The sequence below is a fragment of the Mesoplodon mirus genome (assembly GCF_964341445.2).
Source record: "Mesoplodon mirus genome assembly, chromosome: 2".
NCBI lineage: Eukaryota > Metazoa > Chordata > Mammalia > Artiodactyla > Ziphiidae > Mesoplodon > Mesoplodon mirus.
In genome coordinates this window covers 129,003,701-129,025,146 of record NC_138977.1, presented here as the reverse complement: position 1 = coordinate 129,025,146, position 21,446 = coordinate 129,003,701, and the positions used below count along the sequence as shown (strand labels likewise).

At 39.0% G+C, this 21,446-nt stretch overlaps 1 protein-coding gene across 2 annotated transcripts in view; it reads right to left on the bottom strand.

The window, feature by feature from the left end:
- Nucleotides 1-743: 743 nt before the first annotated feature.
- The window catches only part of SLC7A11 (solute carrier family 7 member 11), a 94,260-nt gene continuing 73,557 nt past the window's right edge, over nt 744-21,446 (bottom strand). For both annotated transcript variants that reach the window (XM_082631030.1, XM_082631029.1), the window contains 2 exons: nt 21,056-21,233; nt 744-8,220 (listed from right to left, as the gene is read on the bottom strand). In XM_082631030.1, the coding sequence (XP_082487156.1) occupies nt 8,153-8,220; nt 21,056-21,233 (246 nt within the window). In that variant the 3' untranslated portion in view covers nt 744-8,152. The remainder of the gene's footprint in view (nt 8,221-21,055; nt 21,234-21,446) is intronic.

The following is a 21,446-nucleotide window of genomic DNA, read 5'->3' as shown; positions in this document are numbered from 1 at the left end:
CATAGAGGGTTTTTTTAAACATGTACAAATCTCTTTTTTTTAATAAATTTATTTTATTTATTTATTTTACTTACTTATTTTTGGCTGCGTTGGGTCTTTGTTGCTGCGTGGGCTTTCTCTAGTTGCAGAGAGCAGGGGCTGCTCTTCATTGCAGTGTGCGGGCTTCTCATTGCAGTGGCTTCTCTTGCTGTGGAGCACGGGCTCTAGGGTGCACAGGCTCAGTAGTTGTGGTGCACGGGCTTAGTTGCTCCGCGGCATGTGGGATCATCCAGGAGCAGGGCTCGAACCCGTGTCCCCTGTATTGGCAGGAGGATTCTTAACCACTGCGCCACCAGGGAAGTCCCCATAGAGGGTTTTTAACATATTTGTGTTTCAGAAAGAACATTCTGGGGAAACATGTGAAGGCTGAATTATAGAGAGACAAGAAATGAGACTTTTGTTAAGAGGCGGGAAATAAGAAGACCGAATTAGGACAGGTGAAAAAAGAAAAGAGAAGTTGCTAGATATTTCAGAGCAGAGGACAGATGGATGTAGGCCATGAGGAAGAATATCTACAGTGTTTGCTAAATCCGCCACCACTTTCAATTTTTAGTACAGGAAATTTTTGTGAAGTAGGATACTCCAACAAATTCACATAATGAGTGACAGATAAATCCAATCATTAAAACCAAAGCCTTCAATTTAATGGAATGGACGCTGCTAAAAAAAACCCACACAAAACAAACAAAAAACAAAAACAACAATAAAAAACACAACATGATTTTTATTAGGTAAACTATCAAATGTTTAACTTCCATTTCAAATGTTTTCTACTAAAAATATGTACAAAAATATATATACAAAGGTTGAAGCAACTAGAAGCATGACAGGTATACACATACGTAAATGCAATTGAAATTAAGTTCAATGCAACATTGAGTGACATCACATTGCACCAAAATCTATTCCATACAAAAACACATGCATCAAGAGTTTCCATCAGATGAAATCACACTTATTTCATAGTATCTTACCACTTACACAGATAGCCCATAAACACCATCTGGCAGCGTGATTGCTGTACCAGAACTCTCCCTGGAGGGAAATCATTAAGCTGTAGAAAAATCCATTTTATTTCACATATCACATGCTGGTATAGGCATCAGTGCCACAGAACCCTAAGAAACAGCACAATCCACAGATGAAAGTCCCTTTGCACCATTTATATTTTCATAGTTAAATATCTTAGTACTTCTAATATGGTTGGAATGTAGATACAGAAAAGAAATTTTGCTCTTTAAAAATTTATCAATATAAGATATTGTGCAAAATTTGTATAAAATAGCACAATCCCATTTACTGAGTTTCATTATCACAATGCTAAGATGAAGAATCCCCACCACAGATGAGGACCATGTAGGATGTTGGGCCTCCCTCTCCCTCAGCTGCACTTCTTGTTCCTGTATTTTAGAGCACCAGCCCAAACGCACCCCCTCCACTCACAATGAATGGTCCAAGGTCATGATGAACCCATTCCAGATCCAAGTTAATGGATATAGCTGGTCTATAAATTGCAATCTAAGCACAGATCAAAGAGACAGCTGCCAGCACAGCCCTTCAGAATAACTGGACTACTTTCCCACTGGGCTAAATTGATTGCATCGGCACATATTATTGATGTTTAACATAGACTGTGAAAAGCATTGAAATACATTCATATATAGTACCTAGTAGTATGTTAATGAACATTACAATACATATGGATTTTTCTGCCCTTTGATAGTTGAAAAAGAAATTATTGCTACCAGGTCAAATTTTAACACAAAGCTCACTAAACCCATGTTAATAAAGTCAATACAGATATACAGACAATAAAACAACATGAAAGATTCATCATGAGATGAATTCTGAGTCAATAACTAAAAATCATCTCTACCAGTACATCACTACCATCTAATCTGCTCTATGATAAGTAAAAACCAAGCTCTTTGAAACCCAGAGTCAAATCTTTGTCAGAAAATTAGGACAAATTAAGTTCTCGAAGCATTCAGTACAAGAGGCCATTTGTCTTGTCTCTTTGTGACTTGCACTTATTATAAAACTGCAGGTAGTCAACATTTAGCATCAGTGAAACAATTCTATCAATACACGTTTGTTCACCAGTTTGGCATAAAGAGAAGACACTGCATTACATGGTAATAAGCCATTTCTGTTTGTTTTTTTTAAAACACATCTGATGCTTATGTTGGCAAAGTTCCCCAAATGCTGAAAGGTACCACTGAAAATTCATTACTATTGTGCTGCAATCCATCTACAAAAAGACAGAAATTTGAGGCAAATGGCTGTGTCCACAGTAAACAAGAGTAAGGTGATATGCCACTCTCTGAACACAGATGGATACTGTCAAAAGATGAACCCTGTTTTCAAGATAATAAGTATCAATAGTTAAGTTCTAGATTTAAAGCAGTAGTAACAACATTCACAAGGGAAAGCCATAAAGTAAAAAATTTCTCCAAAAAGAGGATCAAAATAATCCCAGACTTAAAAAAAAGAAAAAAAAAAAAAAAGAATCCCAGACTACTTGAAATCTTTGCAGGGGTCTTGCGGTTTGTGTGCTAACCATAGTTATATATACTGTTTTTGCTTCCAGAGCAATTTAAAAGTGCTCTGTGGTAGTGTCTGAAGTAATTAGCATACACATTAGTTTAACGTTGATCATTTCTATTCTGTTATAAGCATACGCTCATTTGAAACAATCTGTGTTTTACTTCTCCAAAGTATTTTTACTTTCTATTCCATTAGTCAGTAAGTGGAAATTTGGAATGAAGGAGAACTGCTAGGGAAAAAAATAATTCAGACATGCTTTAAAATAAGACAGCTCAAACCTCAAACCAGGGAACCACATTGCATCGCCTCCTGGTGTGCTATGAATGTGCTTCAGAGCATGCACAGAAGAATGTTAATCAGTAGGAATAAGTGGGCTCTAACTTCACAATCCTCATTTCAGTCAGGCCAATCACAACCCAACCAGTTATACAGCTGTAACATCCAAAGGCCTAATCTGTTTTCCCACAAGATGCTGTACAAAATACCCTGCTGCACAAAGTACTCAAAATACAGTCACTGCTGCAAAAGAGATAACTGTGCATGTCTTTTTTTTTTTTTTTTTTTTTTCTTCCTCTCCAGTTTTCAACATGGCCTTTAGAGGCTTCAACAAGAGGTAATAAGGATTCGGGAGGCAAGTCTTCTAACCAAGAAATTAATTCATTTGAAAGTCATACTTTAAAAAATAAAATCAGTAGTGTATACGTTGAGGGCAAAAAGTATGCTCACTTTCAAAACAGTGCATCCATCTGTATGGCTGCTAGACACCCAGATGCTCCACAGTTTCTTGAGAGATTATCTATAAAACTGTTAAGGCACTTATTGATACTATAAATGTACCCTTGATCCAAGTAGCCAAAATACACACGTGTAACAGATAACTATTTGGAGAGTGTAACCATCCTCCACTGATATTTTAAAGCCAACGGTAACAGAGAGAAGGGAGCAGGGACACACAAAAGGGCATAACCGAAGTGGTAGTTTCAGACTAAGAATATCAAGTAATTGTATAAAATTAAGACTCACTCCTATCTTGAAAATATCATGTCAAAAAAAATAAAACATAAAGGGAATCATTTGATTAACTCAAAGGAAACAGAGAACTGGTTCAAAAAGATCAAGTTATTATCCTGACGAGTTTGTAGGGAAGGACAATTATCTCACAACATATGGAAAACTGGTGAACTTTCTGTGAGACCATGATGTATGCCTCTGTGAATTTGTTATCAGAACTAAAAATAGACCAAGCATTTATTTTTAGACTCCAACTAATTTGAAAATGCGACAAAAAGAAGGATTATCTCCCAAAATTGGCTATTAAAATATCTTTTTAAGTACAGTACTAATAATACCTAGAGCTTACACTTTTAGGTATTATATATATTGAGATAAATTAAAAATACTGTTTATGGGAAAATTAACCTAAAATACATTTATAGGTAATAATTCTTTTACCTATATATAAATAATGTAAACAGAAGCTGCCAAGATGACTCTATCTACTCTAATTTATATCCACCACGAGCTTCGTCAGTCACACAATGCCATGCTTTAATTCCTGACTTTGAATGGTTACGAAAGTAAATGTAGCTCTGTAAACATGATCAGCACCAACATACAGCATATCACGTAGGGTGAAATGAAACAAGGTTTTATTTAACTAAAATCAAATTTCTTGACTCCTCTGCATTCAAATTTCAAATCTCTCTATATTTCTTTCCAAACTAAGAAAAAGAGCTACAATTAAAATCCCATTGTTTTTCTATCATTCAGAATTGACACATAAAATATGTCCAAAGTGAAACTCTCTCCTTATATACCACAAATAATATGTACTATGAGAAAGCCACTTAGTTATATAGAGATATTTCAATTAACTCACAACTTTGTTACTTAAAAATATATCCTACAAATACCCCATGCTTATTTCTAATAGATAAAGTAATGGGAGTACTTTGACCTTTCTCATAGGGACAGATGCAGATTTTTTTAGGGCCAGAAGTATATATAATTTTGCTAACCTTCTTCAAGAAATGTAATACAAAATTCCTAATGCAAAATTAGGTACAGGACCTAGGAAAGGACATGTCTAAGTAAGGGGCACTGAAGCTTACATTTCATTAGCTTTTAGGGGATTCAAAAGGGCATAACCGAAATCCCCGAAATACATCAGACAGTTAATTTTTAATATTTCTCTGATTATACTGCATAATAAGTTAGACCAAAATATAGTTCCCTCCAATCACATGCTACCTTTCATTTCCTGCTACTCTGACCTTTAGTTTTCTATCTTTTCATAACCCACTCCTCAATTATAAGAAATCAGCTATAGGTCAAAGATGCTCCCTTTCTCAGTTAGCATTACATTCATCTCAAATAGAGATAATAAGTTTCCTGAAGACTGATTCAGTTCAACATAGAATTCTATTGAGTTATGTAATTATACTCATGTTAACCATCTGATGATATATCAAACAGCAATTGGGGAAACAACTGTACCAGACACATAAAACAATGTAGAAACTTGTTTCAACTTGCATATCTTAGTGTTAGAGAAACTGCCGTGAATTGGAAATGTAATTTAATAATCTGTCCTAACTTTGTGCCAGCAGAGGCAGGGGAGATACAGTATAAGCACGTATGCAAATGTGTGCATACACACATCTAACGTTTATGTTTGGCACTGGAGTCAGCCATCTTTTCTAGGGCAAATCTTTAATCTCCTAAAGAAAGATAAGAAGAGGGTCTACTCCTAGCTGACCAAGACACCAGTTATAATGGTCAGTTTTCTTCATTCAATCTTAGAAAAATCTCAGCAAACTAGTCTAATATTTTTTAAAAGGGGTCAAAAACGTTTACTGAAATATTCATAATTGTGTAAGGAGAATCATTCCATTTCTCCTAGCAAATTGTTTTAGCTTTGGAGGTCTTTACTAGATCTACTAAATTCATATTTAAATACTTGAGAATCTATGTACCAAAAGAGCAGAACATTTGAAAATAGTATATTAGCCATCGTAAACTATATTGGCTACTTTTATTTTTTGTGTTATAGTAAATGGATAAAATGTATTTAAACATTTGAATATGCACACTGGTACAAATGTATCACATCTAACAGTTCGATATATGAGAAAAATATATATGAGAAAAAATTACTTAGCATAAAAAAATATATACATATAAAAGTGTGTAGGAGAGTTTTCAAACTAGAATCTGCTTGACATAATACCATTCCAAATAAGTGTTACAACTATTGAATGAATGATTACAGAAGCCCTGTGTCTTGTCATGATGTATCCTAAGGATAAGTAGAAATACAACTTAATCCTCATTGCTTTAAAAAGAAAAAAAAATTACTGATTGACTTTCCATCTGGTTAAAATGGTATTACAATGGCATTAGAAATTCAACAATGCAAAAATCATTTTTAAAATGATGAAAATAATAATGAATATGTTCTCTAGTTAGCTTGTATAATGACATATTTAAAGAGAATAGAACCAAAACTAAAATAACTAAAAGGAGGAGACCTATCTTCCACTTTTGATATAAGCACATTAACCTCAGGAATAATCAGTAACTATACAAACTTCTCCATGAGACTTTACCATTTTTTTTTCATTAGGGGAAAAAAACAATTCCAGGAGAGTTTGCTGGTTTAGATTACATGGGCCTAGACTGTAAAAAAGAATATAAAGGAAATCTGTTTTCACCTATAGCAACAATTTAGTGGGGACAGATGTAGACAAATGAATATAAGATGTACAGACTACAGATCAAATTCTGAAAATCCATGGTAAGAGAAAAAGTAAGGAATTTTTATAAATTCACGTAAAGACCCAAACACTACGTTTGGCTGAAAAAATTTCAATCTCAGATATATATTAAATTGAAATTTAATTAAATGAAATTTAATTAACTGAATTAAATTTTGAAATTGAAATTAACGAATTGAAAATTAATTAATTGAAATTGTCTCAAATTATCATCATTTCTACTTTGATCAACTGTCTATGAACTCTATATATCTGCTCTTAATGATTTTAATCATTGTAATTCTTCCAAAAATTCTTCTTTTCAAATGGACAAAAATTATAGAATGAAAAAATTCTGGCCATGACTATTTACTCTGAGACTTAAGTAAATAATGGTTAACAAATTTCATCATTATATTATTCTTATTTGAAAATTCCACAGTATTTTCTAAACCCAGCATAGTAATACCTGTCTGAATATATACATTTCATGTACAGTTTCTTTCAGTGAATTTAACAGTTATCTCTTTTACTTTGTCAGGAAATTACTGATAAAGCCTAGAGAGAGAAATGGAAACATTCTTAGAAACATCAGTTGTAAATCTTATTTAGCAGTGACATTTCTTCCTTAATTTTTATGTAAATATGTATCTTTTCCTAATTGATCTGGACAATTTTGTCCAAAGAGATATTTTAACAATATAAAATGTATAAAGAAAATGTAAAACTGTCAAAATTCATCACCATGTAAAAACAGCTATGAGATTTTTAAAAAATGTTCAGAAACACTAACAATGTATGTAGAACTATAGAGTGGGGCATAATATTTTGGGCATTTTCTTTTTTGGTGATTTCTGTCTTCTGTTGATATTGTAACTTGATTTTAAAATGCACATATTTAGATGTATTTATCAAAGAGTAAATTATTAGTGAAACACATGATCATGCTTAAGAGGATTTAATACCAAACTGACTATTGCTTTGCTCTAAGAAAGGCGTTACATCCTTTCCTGATCAATTAGGCTGCCATGAAAACAAATGGCACGTAACTATGAAGCTTCCTGATAATGAGTGAAAAAAATCCTAACATAATAAATTCTCAAGCATTTTTTTTACTTAAACATAATTCCTGGATTTGTCTCATAAACAATAGCCCCTAGAAACTCTTCTTTCATGTATTCATCAAAATTAGGCATACCCCTAATTGTTTTTTCTTTTTCAAAATGTTCTGGGTATAATCCATTAAAACATGTATGATATCTAAGCTGATATCTATGGGAAGCAATGCAATGCCAATGTAAAATAAATTTCTTTCTTTCCTCTGTCCATAATGAAAACATACACTTTTTTTCCCCAGAAGAGTAGAAAACAATTTTCACAGTAATCTATAGTATATAAAAATTGTTTTTACAAAACCCATATTAAAGAAAACATCTCAGTTTTCAGTCTGAAGGTTCTTAGCCATAAGATATGTTATAGAGAAAGACCACTAAAGTAATTGCCATTCTGCAGTCTTTTTCCCTAACCTCAACAGGTAGGTATCAGGGACTTGATAGTTCACAATGATCATGTGAACTTACGGTATAATTGCATATCAGCGTTCTATAACCACATGGAATAATAACTAAATTTCTTAGAAACCAGTTTGAATACACTGGAAGACTAAACAGAAATAACCAATTCCTTTAGTCCATCTCCAAAGTTGCAATCCTCTGGATTTTCATAAAAGGAGTGAAGATACATTTTTTGTTTCAGCCCTTTGGGCAGAAACAAAGCCAAGGATAGATTGCCAAGACTTCAAATGCATTAATTTATAATTTATGACAATCTTCTTCTGGTACAACTTCCAGTATTATTTGTAATGTTCTGGTTGTAATGTCTACAAAGAAATAAAGAAGAGAAATTTAAAATGCACAGAAATCAGAAATGCATAAAAACAGCAAAATGCAAATTATTTGGGACTGAATATTGAAAACTCACAACCGCCTATCTCATAGAGCACTTTCAAGAATTATTTATTTCATTAGAACCCTATCATGCTCAATTAATTTATTAGTCACCTCTGTAACTTCCCATGATGGCTTCTCAGAAAGAATACATTAATACCGGGGTTTCCCTGGTGGTGCAGTGGTTAAGAATCCGCCTGCCAATGCAGGGGACACTGGTTCAAGCCCTGGTCCGGGAAGATCCCACATGCTGCGAAGCAACTAAGCCTGTGCACCACAACTACTGAGCCTGCCCTCTAGAGCCCACGAGCCACAGCTACTGAGCCCACGTACTGCAACTACTAAAGCCTGCGTGCCTAGAGCCCGCGCTCAGCAACAAGAGAAGCCACAGCAATAAGAAGCCCATGCACCGCAACGAAGAGTAGCCCCCGCTCGCCACAACTAGAGAAAGCCTGCCGCAACAACGAAGACCCAATGCAGCCAAAAATAAAAATTAATTAACTAATAAAATTTATTTAAAAAATAATAATACATTAATATTTTGCGTTCAAATAAGGACTTTTATTCCTGAACCAGGAGGCTGAAAATATTCTGAGACAATAGGACCAAGATATAAATAAATTTTCAAAACTATACTTCATATTGAGTCTAAAATTGGTTTTCTGTTTTTGCACCTATGAGAGTACATCCAACTCCTCAGCAAACTCGAAGAATCAGAATATAATTTCCAGTCTCAAACTTGTAGTATATTATTGAGCAAAACATTTTATCTCCTAGGGCCTCATTTGCTTCCCCTATAGAATGGGGGGGGACTTGGGAGTGGTGTCAGCAAGATGGAGGGCCAGGGGGTCCCCCACACCCCCAAAAACAAGCAAACAAAAAAGAAAACCGAGAACAATAAACAGTTAGAAATGGAAGAAAACAGCTCAGGGAAAGCTCTAGACAACAAAGAAGCAGCAGCAAAAAAACCTGGCAGAGCTCAAAAATCAAGGATGGCCACATACAAAAGCAAAGGACGCATTTTGTCCCCATCACCCCATCCCCCAGTCGGGAGCCACTGGGCACCAAGAGAAATCCTCTCAGGAAGGTCACCACGTGGGGAGAAGGAGAGCAGAAGGACCACAGCAAGCCTCGCCATTGTGGATGTCTGCAGCTTTTGGTACAAGAGCCTCTCAGTCTTCAGTGACGCTGACCCTAGCTGATGGAGCAGCCTGTAGTACCCCCCCTCTTCTGGATCTACTCCCAGAGGCTGAAGATGTTGCTGAGGTGAGACCTGCCCTCAGGGGTCCCAGTTGTTGCTGTGCCCCACTCTCACACATTGGGTACCACAGCACATCTCCATATAGGACACCAGAGCTGCCATTGCTCTTTGCCCACCCCAGCCCCAGGTTGGGGCCTTGCTCCATCATTACCAAGGCAATCTCCCTGACCTGAGCTGTGCCTCCTGGGTCCCAAGTCATGCTTTGGCTGCCCGAATTGGCTGTCGCCCTGTGCCTCACCCCCTTGCCCCATCCCAGGTCAAGACTCTGAACTGTCATTGCTGAGATGAGTTCTTACTGCCTCCCAGGTTCCAGGTTCTGGCTCTGACTCATCATTGCTAAGGGCAATGCCACTATCCTGAGTCTCACCCCCATGGCAGGTCTGGTCAAGGCTGAGACCCTTCATTGCTGGGACTGGGCTGCCTCTACCCTGAGCTCCGCCTCTATCCCAGATTGAGGCTTTTGAACCATCTTTGCCAGGGATGCTACCACTGCCCTGAGCTCCGCCCCTCAGATTTCAGGTCAGGACTCTGACCCATGGAGGCTGGGACCAGGCTACCACTGCCCTGAACTTCACCCCCCATCCCAGGTTGTGGCTCTGAACTGTCATTGCCAGGGCCTTGCTGCCACTACCCTGTGCCCAGCTCCCTGAGTCCCAACACACAGCTTTAACAAACAACTACCGGAGTTGTAGTATTGCTATTCTGTGAGCGCTCCCAGTGGGCGGTGGGAGGGGTGGGGGCAGAGGTCAGACTTTGACCTACCATTCCCAGGCTGTGCTACTACTGCTCTCTGCCTTTTCTGCCCAGGCCACCACTGCATCTTGTCATCCCAGGGTCCTCATCACTGCCGTATTCCCTCTCACCGGCACAAGTCACAGTAGTGAGCCCTTGAGACCCAAGTACCAGCTCCATAGGATATCTGCACATGTCCATGCCCTAGACACCTGTGTCACAGCCACAGCAAGTGTGCCTATGCTCCAGGACCCTGGCACTGTGGTAGTTCCATGTGTGCCTGATCCCCAGACCTCAGTTCCAATACTGCTCTGAGAACTCTTCTGTGTCAGCACATCAGACCAGGCACCAAGAGGGGTCTCCTCAAGTAGAGGCTCCTCCCAAGAGCAAAAAAGTAGAGGAGAAGCAGGAAGATGTCAGCAGCCTTAGCCTCTGAAGATACCAATAGCCCTACCTGCCACCTATAGGTCCTCTGCAGCCTTAGCCATATAAGAACCCCACAGTCTGGCCAGTTTCAGCCTCAGCCAGTGGAGTGGCATGGAGGCTACATCGCTATGCCTTCTCGGGAACCAAAGACACTGCATCCCAGTCAGCAGGTGCTCTAACAGCCACCTCCAGGTGAAAGTCTTTCCCTACTGAAGCCAGTCTGAAAAGACCGGAAGAGGTGACTTCATCCTCAAATGCACAGATATCAACACAAACCCATCAGAAACATGAAAAAGCAAGGAAACATGGCATCACCAAAGGAATGCAATACTACTCCATTAACTGCCCCTAAGGAAATAAAGATCTGTGACTGATCTGAGAAAGAATTCAGAATAATGATTTGAAGGAAGCTGAGTGATATGTGAGAGAACACAGACAGATCAATGAACTCTGGAATAGTATATGAACAAAATGAGAAATTCAACAAAGAAATAGAACTCATTGAAAAAAAATCAGAAATTTTGGAGAAGAATACAATGAATGAAATGAAAAATGTAATAGCTTTGACAAGGAGGCTCAATCAGGCAAAAGAAAGAATCTTGGAGCTTCAAGACATACCTCTTGACATTTTCCACTCAGAGGAGAATAAAGAAATTAGAATAAAAAAGAAGAAAGCCTGCATGAACTGTGGAACATGATCAAAAGAAAAATTATCCATATTATGGGAGTCCCAGAAGGAGAAGAGAAGGAGAAAGATACATAGAACTTATTTAAAAATATAATGGCTGAAAACTTTCAAATCTGGGGAGAGATACAGCCATCAAGGCACAAGAAGCTCAAAAATCCCCAAACAGATTCAACCCAAAGAGGTCTTCACTGAGACCCATTATAGTCAAGCTCTCAAAAATCAAAGACAAAAAGGGAATCTTGAAAGCAGCAAGACATAAAGAATCATCACATATGAGGGAATCTTGATAAGGCTATCAGCAAATGTCTCAGCAGAAATCTTACAGACCAGGAGAGAATGGGATGATATATTCAAAACGCTCAAAGAAAAAAAACTACCACCAAGAATACTTCACCCAGAAAAGCTGTCATATAGAAATGAAGGAGAGAGAAAGACTTTCCCAGGTCGACAATAGCTAAAGGAATTTGTAGTCATTAGACCTGCCCTACAAGAAATGCTAAAAGGAGTTCTTTAAGCTGAAACAAAAATATGCTAATCAGTAGCATGAAAATATATGAAAGTATGAAGAAGAGGGAACACTTCCAAACTTATTTTATGAGGCCAGCATTACCCTGATACTAAGTCCAGACAAAGACACTATAAGAAAAGAATATTACTGACCAATATCCCTGATGAATACAGATGCAAAACTTCTCAACAAAATTTTAGCCACCCAAATTCAACAACACATTAAATGGATCATTCACCATGGTCAAGTGAGTTTTATCTCTGGAATGCAAGGATGCATTCAACATAGTACTAAGCCAGAGCAATTAGGCAGAAAAATAAATAAAATGTATCCATATCAAAAGGAAGAAGTAAAATGATCTCTGTTCACAGATGACATGATCTTATATAGAAAATCCCAAAGACCCCTAAAAAACTGTTAGAAATAATAAATAAATTCAGTAAAATTGCAGGATACAAAATTGACACACAGAAATCAGTTGTATTACTATACATTAACAATGAATTATCTGAAAAAGAAATTAGAAAGCAATCTCATTGACAATAGCATCAAACAAATTAAAATACCTAGGAATAAATTTAACCAAGGAGGTGAAAGATCTGTATACTAAAAACTATAAGACTTCAAGGAAAGAAACTGAAGAAAACACAAACCAATAGAAAGATACCCCATGTTCCTAGACTGAAAGAAGTAATATTGTGAAAATGTTCATATGACCCAAAGTGATCTACAGATTTAATGCAATCCCGATCACAATTCCACTGACATTTTTCACAGAAATAGAAAAAAACTATCCTAAAATTTATTTAGAGCCACAAAGTAATCCTAAGAGAGAAGGACAGAGCTGGAGGCACTATAATACCGATTTCAAGCTATATTATAAAGTCATAGCGATCAAAACATTATGGGGACTTCCCTGGTGGTCCAGTGGTAAAGAATCCACCTTACAATGCAGAGGACATGGGTTCGATCCTTGGTCAGGGAACTAAGATCCCACATGCAGTGGGGCAACTAAGCCCACATGTCCCCAACTACTGAGCTTGCATGCCTCAAGGAGAGATCCCGAGTGCTGCAAACTACAGAGCCCATGCGCTCTGGAGTCTGTGCGCCACAACTAGAGAAGAGAAAACCTGTACGCCACAACTAAAGAGAAGCCTGTGCACAACAATGAAGAGCCTGCATGCCGCAACTAAGACCCGATGCAGCCAAAAATAAATAAATAAATAAATAATAAATCTTAAAAAAAAAAACCACAGTATGGTATTATCATAAAAACAGGCATATAGATCAGTAGAACAGAATGGAGAGCACAGAGGTAAACTCCCACATATATGGTCAACTAATTTTTGACAATGGTGCCAAGAACACACCATAGAGAAAGGACAGTTTCTTCAATAAATGGTATTTGGGACAACTAGATATCCATATGCAAAAGAATGAAATTGAACCCCTACCTCATGCCAATCACAAAAATTAACTTGAAATGGATCAAAGATTTAAATGTAAGATCTGAAACTATAAACCTCCTAGAAGAAAACATAGGGGAAAAGATCCTCGTTATTGGTCTAGGCAATGATTTCTTGGATAAGCCACCAGAAGCACTGGCAACAGAAACTAAAATAAATAAGTGTAATTGCATTAAACTAAAGAGCTTCTGCACAGCAAAGGTAACAATCAATAAGCTGAAAAGACAACCTACAGAATGGGAGAAAACATTTGCAAACTATACATCTGATAAGGGACTACTCTCCAAAATATAAAAATAACTCACAACTCAATAGCAAAAAAGAAAATAGTCCAATTTAAAAATTGGCAAAGGACCTGAATAGATATTTTTCCAAAGAAGGTATACAAATGGCCAAGAGGTATTATGCAAAGGTGTTCAACATCACTAATCATCATGGAAATCAAAATCAAAATCACGATATCACCTTCACCTTAGCAAAAGGATGGCTTTTATCAAAAAGACAAGAGATAACAAATGGTGAGGATGTGGAGGAAAAGGAACCCTTATACACTGTTAACGGGAATGTAAATCAGTATAGACAATGTGCAAAACAGTATGGCAGTTCCTCAAAAAAACTGAAAATTGAACTACGGTATGATCCAACAATTCCGCTCCTGGGTATGTACTCAAAGGAATTCAAATCAGTATCTCAAAGGGATGTCTGTACACCCATGTTCACTGCAGCATTATTCACAGTAGCCAAGATAAGGAAATAACTTAAGTGTCCATCAACAGATGAATGGATAAAGAAGATGTGGTATATATATCACATCTGGAATATTATTCAGCCATGAGAAAAAAAGGAAATCCTGCATTTTCAACAACATGGGTGGACTTGGAAGACATATGCTAAGTGACATAAGTTAGACAGATAAAGACAGTACTGTATGATATCACTTATATGTAGAATCTAAAAAAACTTAACTTGTGAAAGCAGAGAGTGGTTACCATGGGCTGGAGGGTGGGGAAATTAAAGAGATGTTGTTTAAGGGTACAAACATACAACTAGTAAATATATAGTCAACAATACTGTATTATAAAAGTTGCCAAGAGACTATATCTTAACTGTTCTCAACAACAGCAAATGATAAAGATGTTTACCATGATAAAGACATTGTAAAGGCGCTAATGCTACTGTGTTTTATCTAATGTAATATATAAATATATCAAAATCAACACTTCCTACACCTTAAACTTACACAATGTTATAGGTCAATTTTTTTCTTAATTTAAAAATTAATTAATAAATAAAGAAGAATGAGGGTCTTGGACTAGATCAGTGGTTCTCAAAGTATAATCCCCAGACCAGCAACATTAGAATCACCTGAGATATTAGAAATACAACTTTTGAAGCCTCATCCTAGACCTACTGAATCAGAAACTGAAGGTAGGGCCCATAAATCTGTGATTCTGATAGACACTAAAGTGCAGGGGTCACTGGGCTAGGTGATTTCTACGGTCATTTTATCTCAACAGTCTTAGAACTCTGTCACTCCACTTTCCAGAGATATTAGTTCTTGTCCACCTCTTATCTCTGTAATTGGTCTCCACAAAACCTCTTCAAACAGCTACTGGTCCTGAAGCCCCTGGTACCTATTGTCTTGATGGTTTTCAGAGCCACATCATCTCTCATCCAGACAGGCCATCTTTCTCCTCTTTTATGACTTGTCACCTGTAAGAGTCCCTTCCAAGCAATATTTAATGCCACTAAAAAAGGTACGTATTTTCATCCTTTATTTTCTAACAGTGTTCCCAAGTTGTTTTCCTCAGCACACTGATTTTTATAATATATTCATTACAAAGGGTCCGGCATCATTCTGGAAAATGGTAAACTCTATGAAAATGTTTCTCGAATGAATTCTATTCTGTCACAGACCACTCTTGACATTGAGATGTACATGGAGCACAAGGGAGTGCTCAAGAGCAACTGAAGTTCATGTTTACAGAAAAGGGAAATGATAGAATTATCCTAGAAAAATAGACTGTGGAAAAGTAGATATCAGTCAATACTAAGGGCGATGTGGCTTTTGCAGGCAGAGATGGAGCTAGGACTAACTGATAGCTTTAAATAACAAGAGTTCTGCCATGGTCAAATGCAAAGTGGTGGGGTTAAGGTGACATGTTCTGCAGCCCTTCCTCTCTGGAGAAGTCCTGTAGTTGCTACTCGAACTAGTCTCCATAACAACGGCTGTTCTTGAGTGTGTGTGCGTGCACACGCGTGTGTATGACTATTTATGCATTTGTCTACTGAGATTTTTTTTTAACTATTTGTTTTTTAATGCAGCATCTACTCCTCCATGCCCCAAATGAAAGCCTTTTCCAAAAGTGTGTCTCTGTATTCTGCATCCCCCAGCCCTAGGCTTTCTTAGACATCTTACCGATCCATGTCACAACACTGCATGGGTTCCAGACAAAGGGAGAACAACTTAAGAGATCCTGTTGCTTCGCTCGTGTGACATTCTCCTTCCTGAAAGCTCCATTTGGATCTTCTATTCAGTAGCACTTTGGGGGCTAAAGAACCTCTCTACTCGTTCTACACACCCAGTAGAACCTTCACGCTCAGTCAGCCCTGTTGACAGTCCCTCGTGTGGCTTTCTTATGCTCTCTCTTGGGATCTCGAGATTTAAATAATTTTCATCATGATGGAGGTTTGAGCAGAGCGACTGATTTGGGCTCTGAGTGGCTTTTGGAGTCCTACCAACTTTTCCCACCAGGTCATCTACAGCCATGGGGGTCACAGAGTGGTGCTCAGCAGACCCAAGTAAGCCTCTGAGGAAGCTTCCTGCTTGCCCAAAAAAGCTGCAGAGCATGTGGTCTCCAACTACATCCCTACCCATATAGGGCCTTTGGCTTTGGGGATAATCAGCCCCCTGACAATATTTCTTTAAGTAAAGTTGAGCCATTGAGTCTGCATTTGGTGTTTTTAGTTATGTAAGCTATAAGACCAAATAGCAATTGAAATATTTTTAGCTTTGTCTTCCATGTTCAGTAGTTGTTTCTGAAATCCATTGAAACAACTATTGCCCTTGCAAAATCTGATTTACCCAATAATACCTCGTACAAGCGTGGGAACTACAGCCAAAATGGAATAAGTCTATGAAACATTAGCACAAAACCAAACTTCCGGGCTTCCCTGGTGGCGCAGTGGTTGAGAGTCCGCCTGCCGATGCAGGGGATGCGGGTTCATGCCCCGGTCCGGGAAGATCCCACATGCCGCGGAGCGGCTGGGCCCGTGAGCCATGGCCACTGAGCCTGCGAGTCTGGAGCCTGTGCTCCGCAATGGGAGAGGCCACAACAGTGAGAGGCCCGCATACCGCAAAAAAAAAACAAAAAAAAACCAAACTTCCCCAGAAATCATAACAACAGTATCTATGTTTTTCTTTTTTTTTTTGAAAAGCCTTCGAAACCTTTTCACATGCATGGCCTCATTTTACCCTTACAGTGAAGATGGTTTGGTAAGAAATGCAGGCAAGCTTAACTCATGTAAAACAACGCACCTCAGTCTTTGTGAAGAGTGTCAAATGCATGCAGCAGCTTTCAGTGAAGCATCATAAACAAACTGCTCACAACACACTGTATGCAGAACATGCTTTTAGAATTCTGGTTTTGCAAAATCAGTGTCCACCACAACGGGCAACGGTCATTCTGCTGGTGCTGCCCGGTATGATTCTTTATAACTAAAGATTTTGTTTAAATACAGCTGTCCTCCACAACTCGCCAGAAGCCAGAGGGACCAACTTCCAGTCACCCCATTCACTCCCAGCTGTCATGGAGGTGGACGGATAAACAGAGGCAGCTGAGGAAAAGGGCTGTGGGGAGCCCTGGCTGGGGTTTGCCGGCTCCAGCATCCCCATGAATTTGAGTATGTCAGTGGGGTATCTGTCCCCTCTTCCTTGGGTGAGAAGCTTGTGTTTCTATAAATAAATCGATCCAGACGAATTAAGCACTCCATAACAGATGGGGGAAAAAAGCTCTCTGCACATCCGACTATTCCCTTAAGAGCACATTTCCTTTCATCCCAGGAATGCTATCAAATGAAGCGTGGTTCAATACTGGCATCCTGTGGCCAGAGAAATTCATCAAGTCTCTGAAACTCTCAGCTCCTCGGGTTCTGAACGTTCTCTGGCTATATAAACTCAGCAGCCTGTCTCCGTTTTCTGAACGCTGTTCGGTGACCTTGTGTGTTTTTAATGGATGCCCCCCTGGTAAGATGTATCTTGATAAACTATCATTTCACAGGGATGATCTGTTCAGGTATACTCGGGTGAAAATAAGTGATCAGACCAAGGCTAAAGAATGTTCCCCAGCTCGGCTTCCCTGGTGGCGCAGTGGTTGAGTGTCCGCCTGCCGATGCAGGGGACATGGGTTCGTGCCCCAGTCCGGGAAGATCCCACATGCCGCGGAGCGGCTGGGCCCGTGAGCCATGGCCGCTGAGCCTGCGCGTCCGGAGCCTGTGCTCCGCAACGGGAGAGGCCACAACAGTGAGAGGCCCGCATACCGCAAAAAACAAAATAAAACAAAACAAAAGAATGTTCCCCAGCAGAACAATTTGGTGTTAACTCTACACCCTGCTCCAAGCAGAGGCTCTCTGGCTCTAAGTTTACAACTGAGTTTCCCCCTAACAACAAGGAGGCAATTGGGAGAAGAGGCGAGGTGATGGCTCAGGATTCTGCTGTGTTGTGTGTCCGTGTGTGTGTTTTGTTTTGGCCAAAGGCTAGGAAATTACTTGCTACGGCCACAATAAATATGATTAATTTTCTTTATTTTACTGTAAGAATGCTGCCTAAGAGGAAAATCAAACAAAATTACAGAGGATTGCTGCTTTTCGCAAACTCACTCAAAAGGCAGCTATAAAAATAAAGGGTTACAATGATCGCAGTTTAAAGGCAGAATTGCCACGCTCCGTGGTAAGACTCAATGGCGTTGTTGAGAACCAAATAACCATTATGGGACTGCTACTTGCTGCTGCTTTCACGAATGGCTAACACTACATTTAGTGTCCTTGGAGATGTTCAAAACGCCATTGGAGACAGAAAAATAACAGAAAACTTCAAAACTACATGAGCATGGAAAAACATCAAAGAAGGAGTAAGTATGAAAACCAGTAGTTGCTATGTACCGGCAAAGAAATGGAAGAAAATATGCACATGTTAGCAGAAGGAAAGCATTTTTAGAGTTGGCTGACTGCAAACAGGAAGGACAAAATGCCTACTAAGTGGGCAAGAACAAGGAATTTGTTCTTTCATCATGGTCTCTCACACTGTAGTCCAACTCTAGGGCTACCCACTCTTTCTTCCTAAATTCTCATGGTTTTCCATGCATTCAGGGGTTTTCATTGTCTCTAGCCAGGATCTGAGATGGACACAGACACACCCCCCCCCCCGCAACCAGTGGTGAGTACTAATCTACCCTGAACATTGGTAACGAGCAATTCTAATGGTAAATACTGTATAACAAGACTTGGATTTGTTTTTCAGCAAAGGCTCTCTATGTATTGCCTACAACAGATAAAACGTAACTAAAAATATTCTACCGAAAACCAGTGTGATCTAACAAGACACAGAGATTAAATACCCTGCTAGGCAATCCGTGTGCCTGTGTAAACCTTGAAGAACCTAACTTTTATAGCAACACTTCCTCTGGGAATAGTGTTGCCAGCTAGGAAACAAAATGCAGGTATAAATAGTAGTATAAGGTCTAAAGATATCAAACACCAATTAAAACTAATAGAGAGTAGTAGCAGAAGTCTATTTTAAATGACTAGCTTCTAAATGAGTTTGTGTAGCACACTAGAGATGCAATATGTACACAAAGTTGTTGCTTGTTTTTTATTTTTAGTAACACTGACATAATTTATTAATAATTTTACCAGAAATCTCCCTGAACTTTTTACTGGGCTTTAAAAAATTAATGATGGTAAAGTAAGTAAATTAAAATGAATGAAAAGAAAAAAAGTGGATTTCTAAACTCACCAACCTCACCAGCAAGAACCTATCTGCTCCTCTGGATAAAGTTCTCCCTCTCTCTCTTCCCACAGGTACCCAATCTAAAAAGAGCATGAATCTGAAGTCCAGCATATGTGGGTTCAAATCCCAGCTCAGTGGTTTAAAATCTATACACTTAAATTCTCCATCTCCCTGCACCCTGGTTTTCCCATCTGGGTGTAGAAATCAACCAGTTCACATGTGGATCTTGTGGAGGATTGAATGAGATGATGATGTGAGGAAAACAGCTTCACTGGCAGAGCCCCCCAATAGAGGGTGAGGCTTTTGACAGAGGCTGTTCCTAAGCACCCTTCTTACCTACTGATTTTACTGTAGCTTCCTCTCCCCCAACTCACCTGGTCACCGAGCTCTGTTGGTTTTTCTCCTTTAATAGCTTTCACTTTCTCTTGGACCCCTGCCAACATGACCTGTGTTCAGACCCTCCTCAGTTCTGTCAGGAGTACTGCGATAACCACCAATCTCTATTTTTGAGAATGTTTTCAGCCTCATGCTCTCTAATCCATCCTCACTGCCCACACCCTTCCACCAGGATGACTTTTACAAAGTACAAAACTGCCTGATTTGGAATTCTAGGTCTTCTACTTAATATCTGCATGACTTGGAACACGGGATTCTCCCATACTCCCATACTCCCATACTCATAATCTATAAAATGGGGGTAATTTTTCCTGCCTCACAAAGTTATTATAAGAATTAAACAAGGTTATATATGTGCTAACACATAGAAATCACTCAGTAATTATCAAGTTTCTTCCCTTGATTCTTTTTTTTTTTAATATTTACTTATTTGGCTGCACCGGGTCTTAGCTGTGGCATGCGAGATCTTACTTGCCTGACCAGGGATCTAACCTGGGCCCCCTGCACTGGGAACGGTGAGTCTTTTTTTTTTTTTTTTTTTTTTTTTTGCGGTACGCTGGCCTCTCACTGCTGTGGCCTCTCCCGTTGCGGAGTACAGGCTCCGGACGCGCAGGCTCAGCGGCCATGGCTCACGGGCCCAGCCGCTCCGCTGCATGTGGGATCTTCCCGGACCGGGGCATGAACCCGTGTACCCTGCATCGGCAGGCGGACTCTCAACCACTGCGCCACCAGGGAAGCCCGGAATGCGGAGTCTTAACCACTGGACCACTGGGGAAGGCCCCTCTTGATCATTCTTGCTGTTCTTATGACCCTCCATGATTCACCAATAGGGTGGTGTTATAATAGTGATATTTAAGCCCTTTGCAGGCTCTACCTAACTCCCCACCAAATCTCATATCACTCATTAAGTAGTATGTTATCATATAGAATCAATAAACTATGTTCAACCCAGGATAAAAACAATTAAGTTAGTAAGGGATTCAGAAGAACAATTAGGTCATTTACAGAATTGCTGATAAAATTCTATCTAAAAATTCGTTCTCCTAAGAAGTGATTAAAGCAACTGAAACTCAATATGCCAAAAGGATTCAGTGGCTCTACCCTAAACATCCTTCCTGCCTTTTCTTCTGCCAGTTCTCATTAGAATACAGTAATGTATTCAAACTAGCAATTTCCCTACTTATATTTTCAAACTTTAAGGTATGCATGTTATATATGTACACAGAGATGGGTTTTCTACAACATGGTCTCGCAAAAGGTCCCGAAACTGCTTAAAAGTCTTACCTGACATTCTTCTAAACCACCTGGGTTTCTTGTCCCATATAATAAAGAGATAGTAGGCAGGGACCCCGGTCAGAGTGATGATGAAGCCAATCCCTGTACTAAATGGGTCTGAATAAAGGGAAAGGGCGACCATGAAGAGACACGTGAAGGAAAACAAAGCTGGGATGAAGAGCGGCACCTGGAACACAACACAAAAGAAAATCACTTCAAGGGCAGTTCAAGAGACAGAAGGTGGATTCAAGATGAGCACATCAGTCATGTGATCAGGTGATACACCTTGATCACGGGACCAAGTGACAGGCACCATCCTATCACGCCTTCGTACCAAAATCTCTTGCATAGGGCACAGAGACTATATTAAACACACTCCTTTAAATTAAAAAAAAAAACA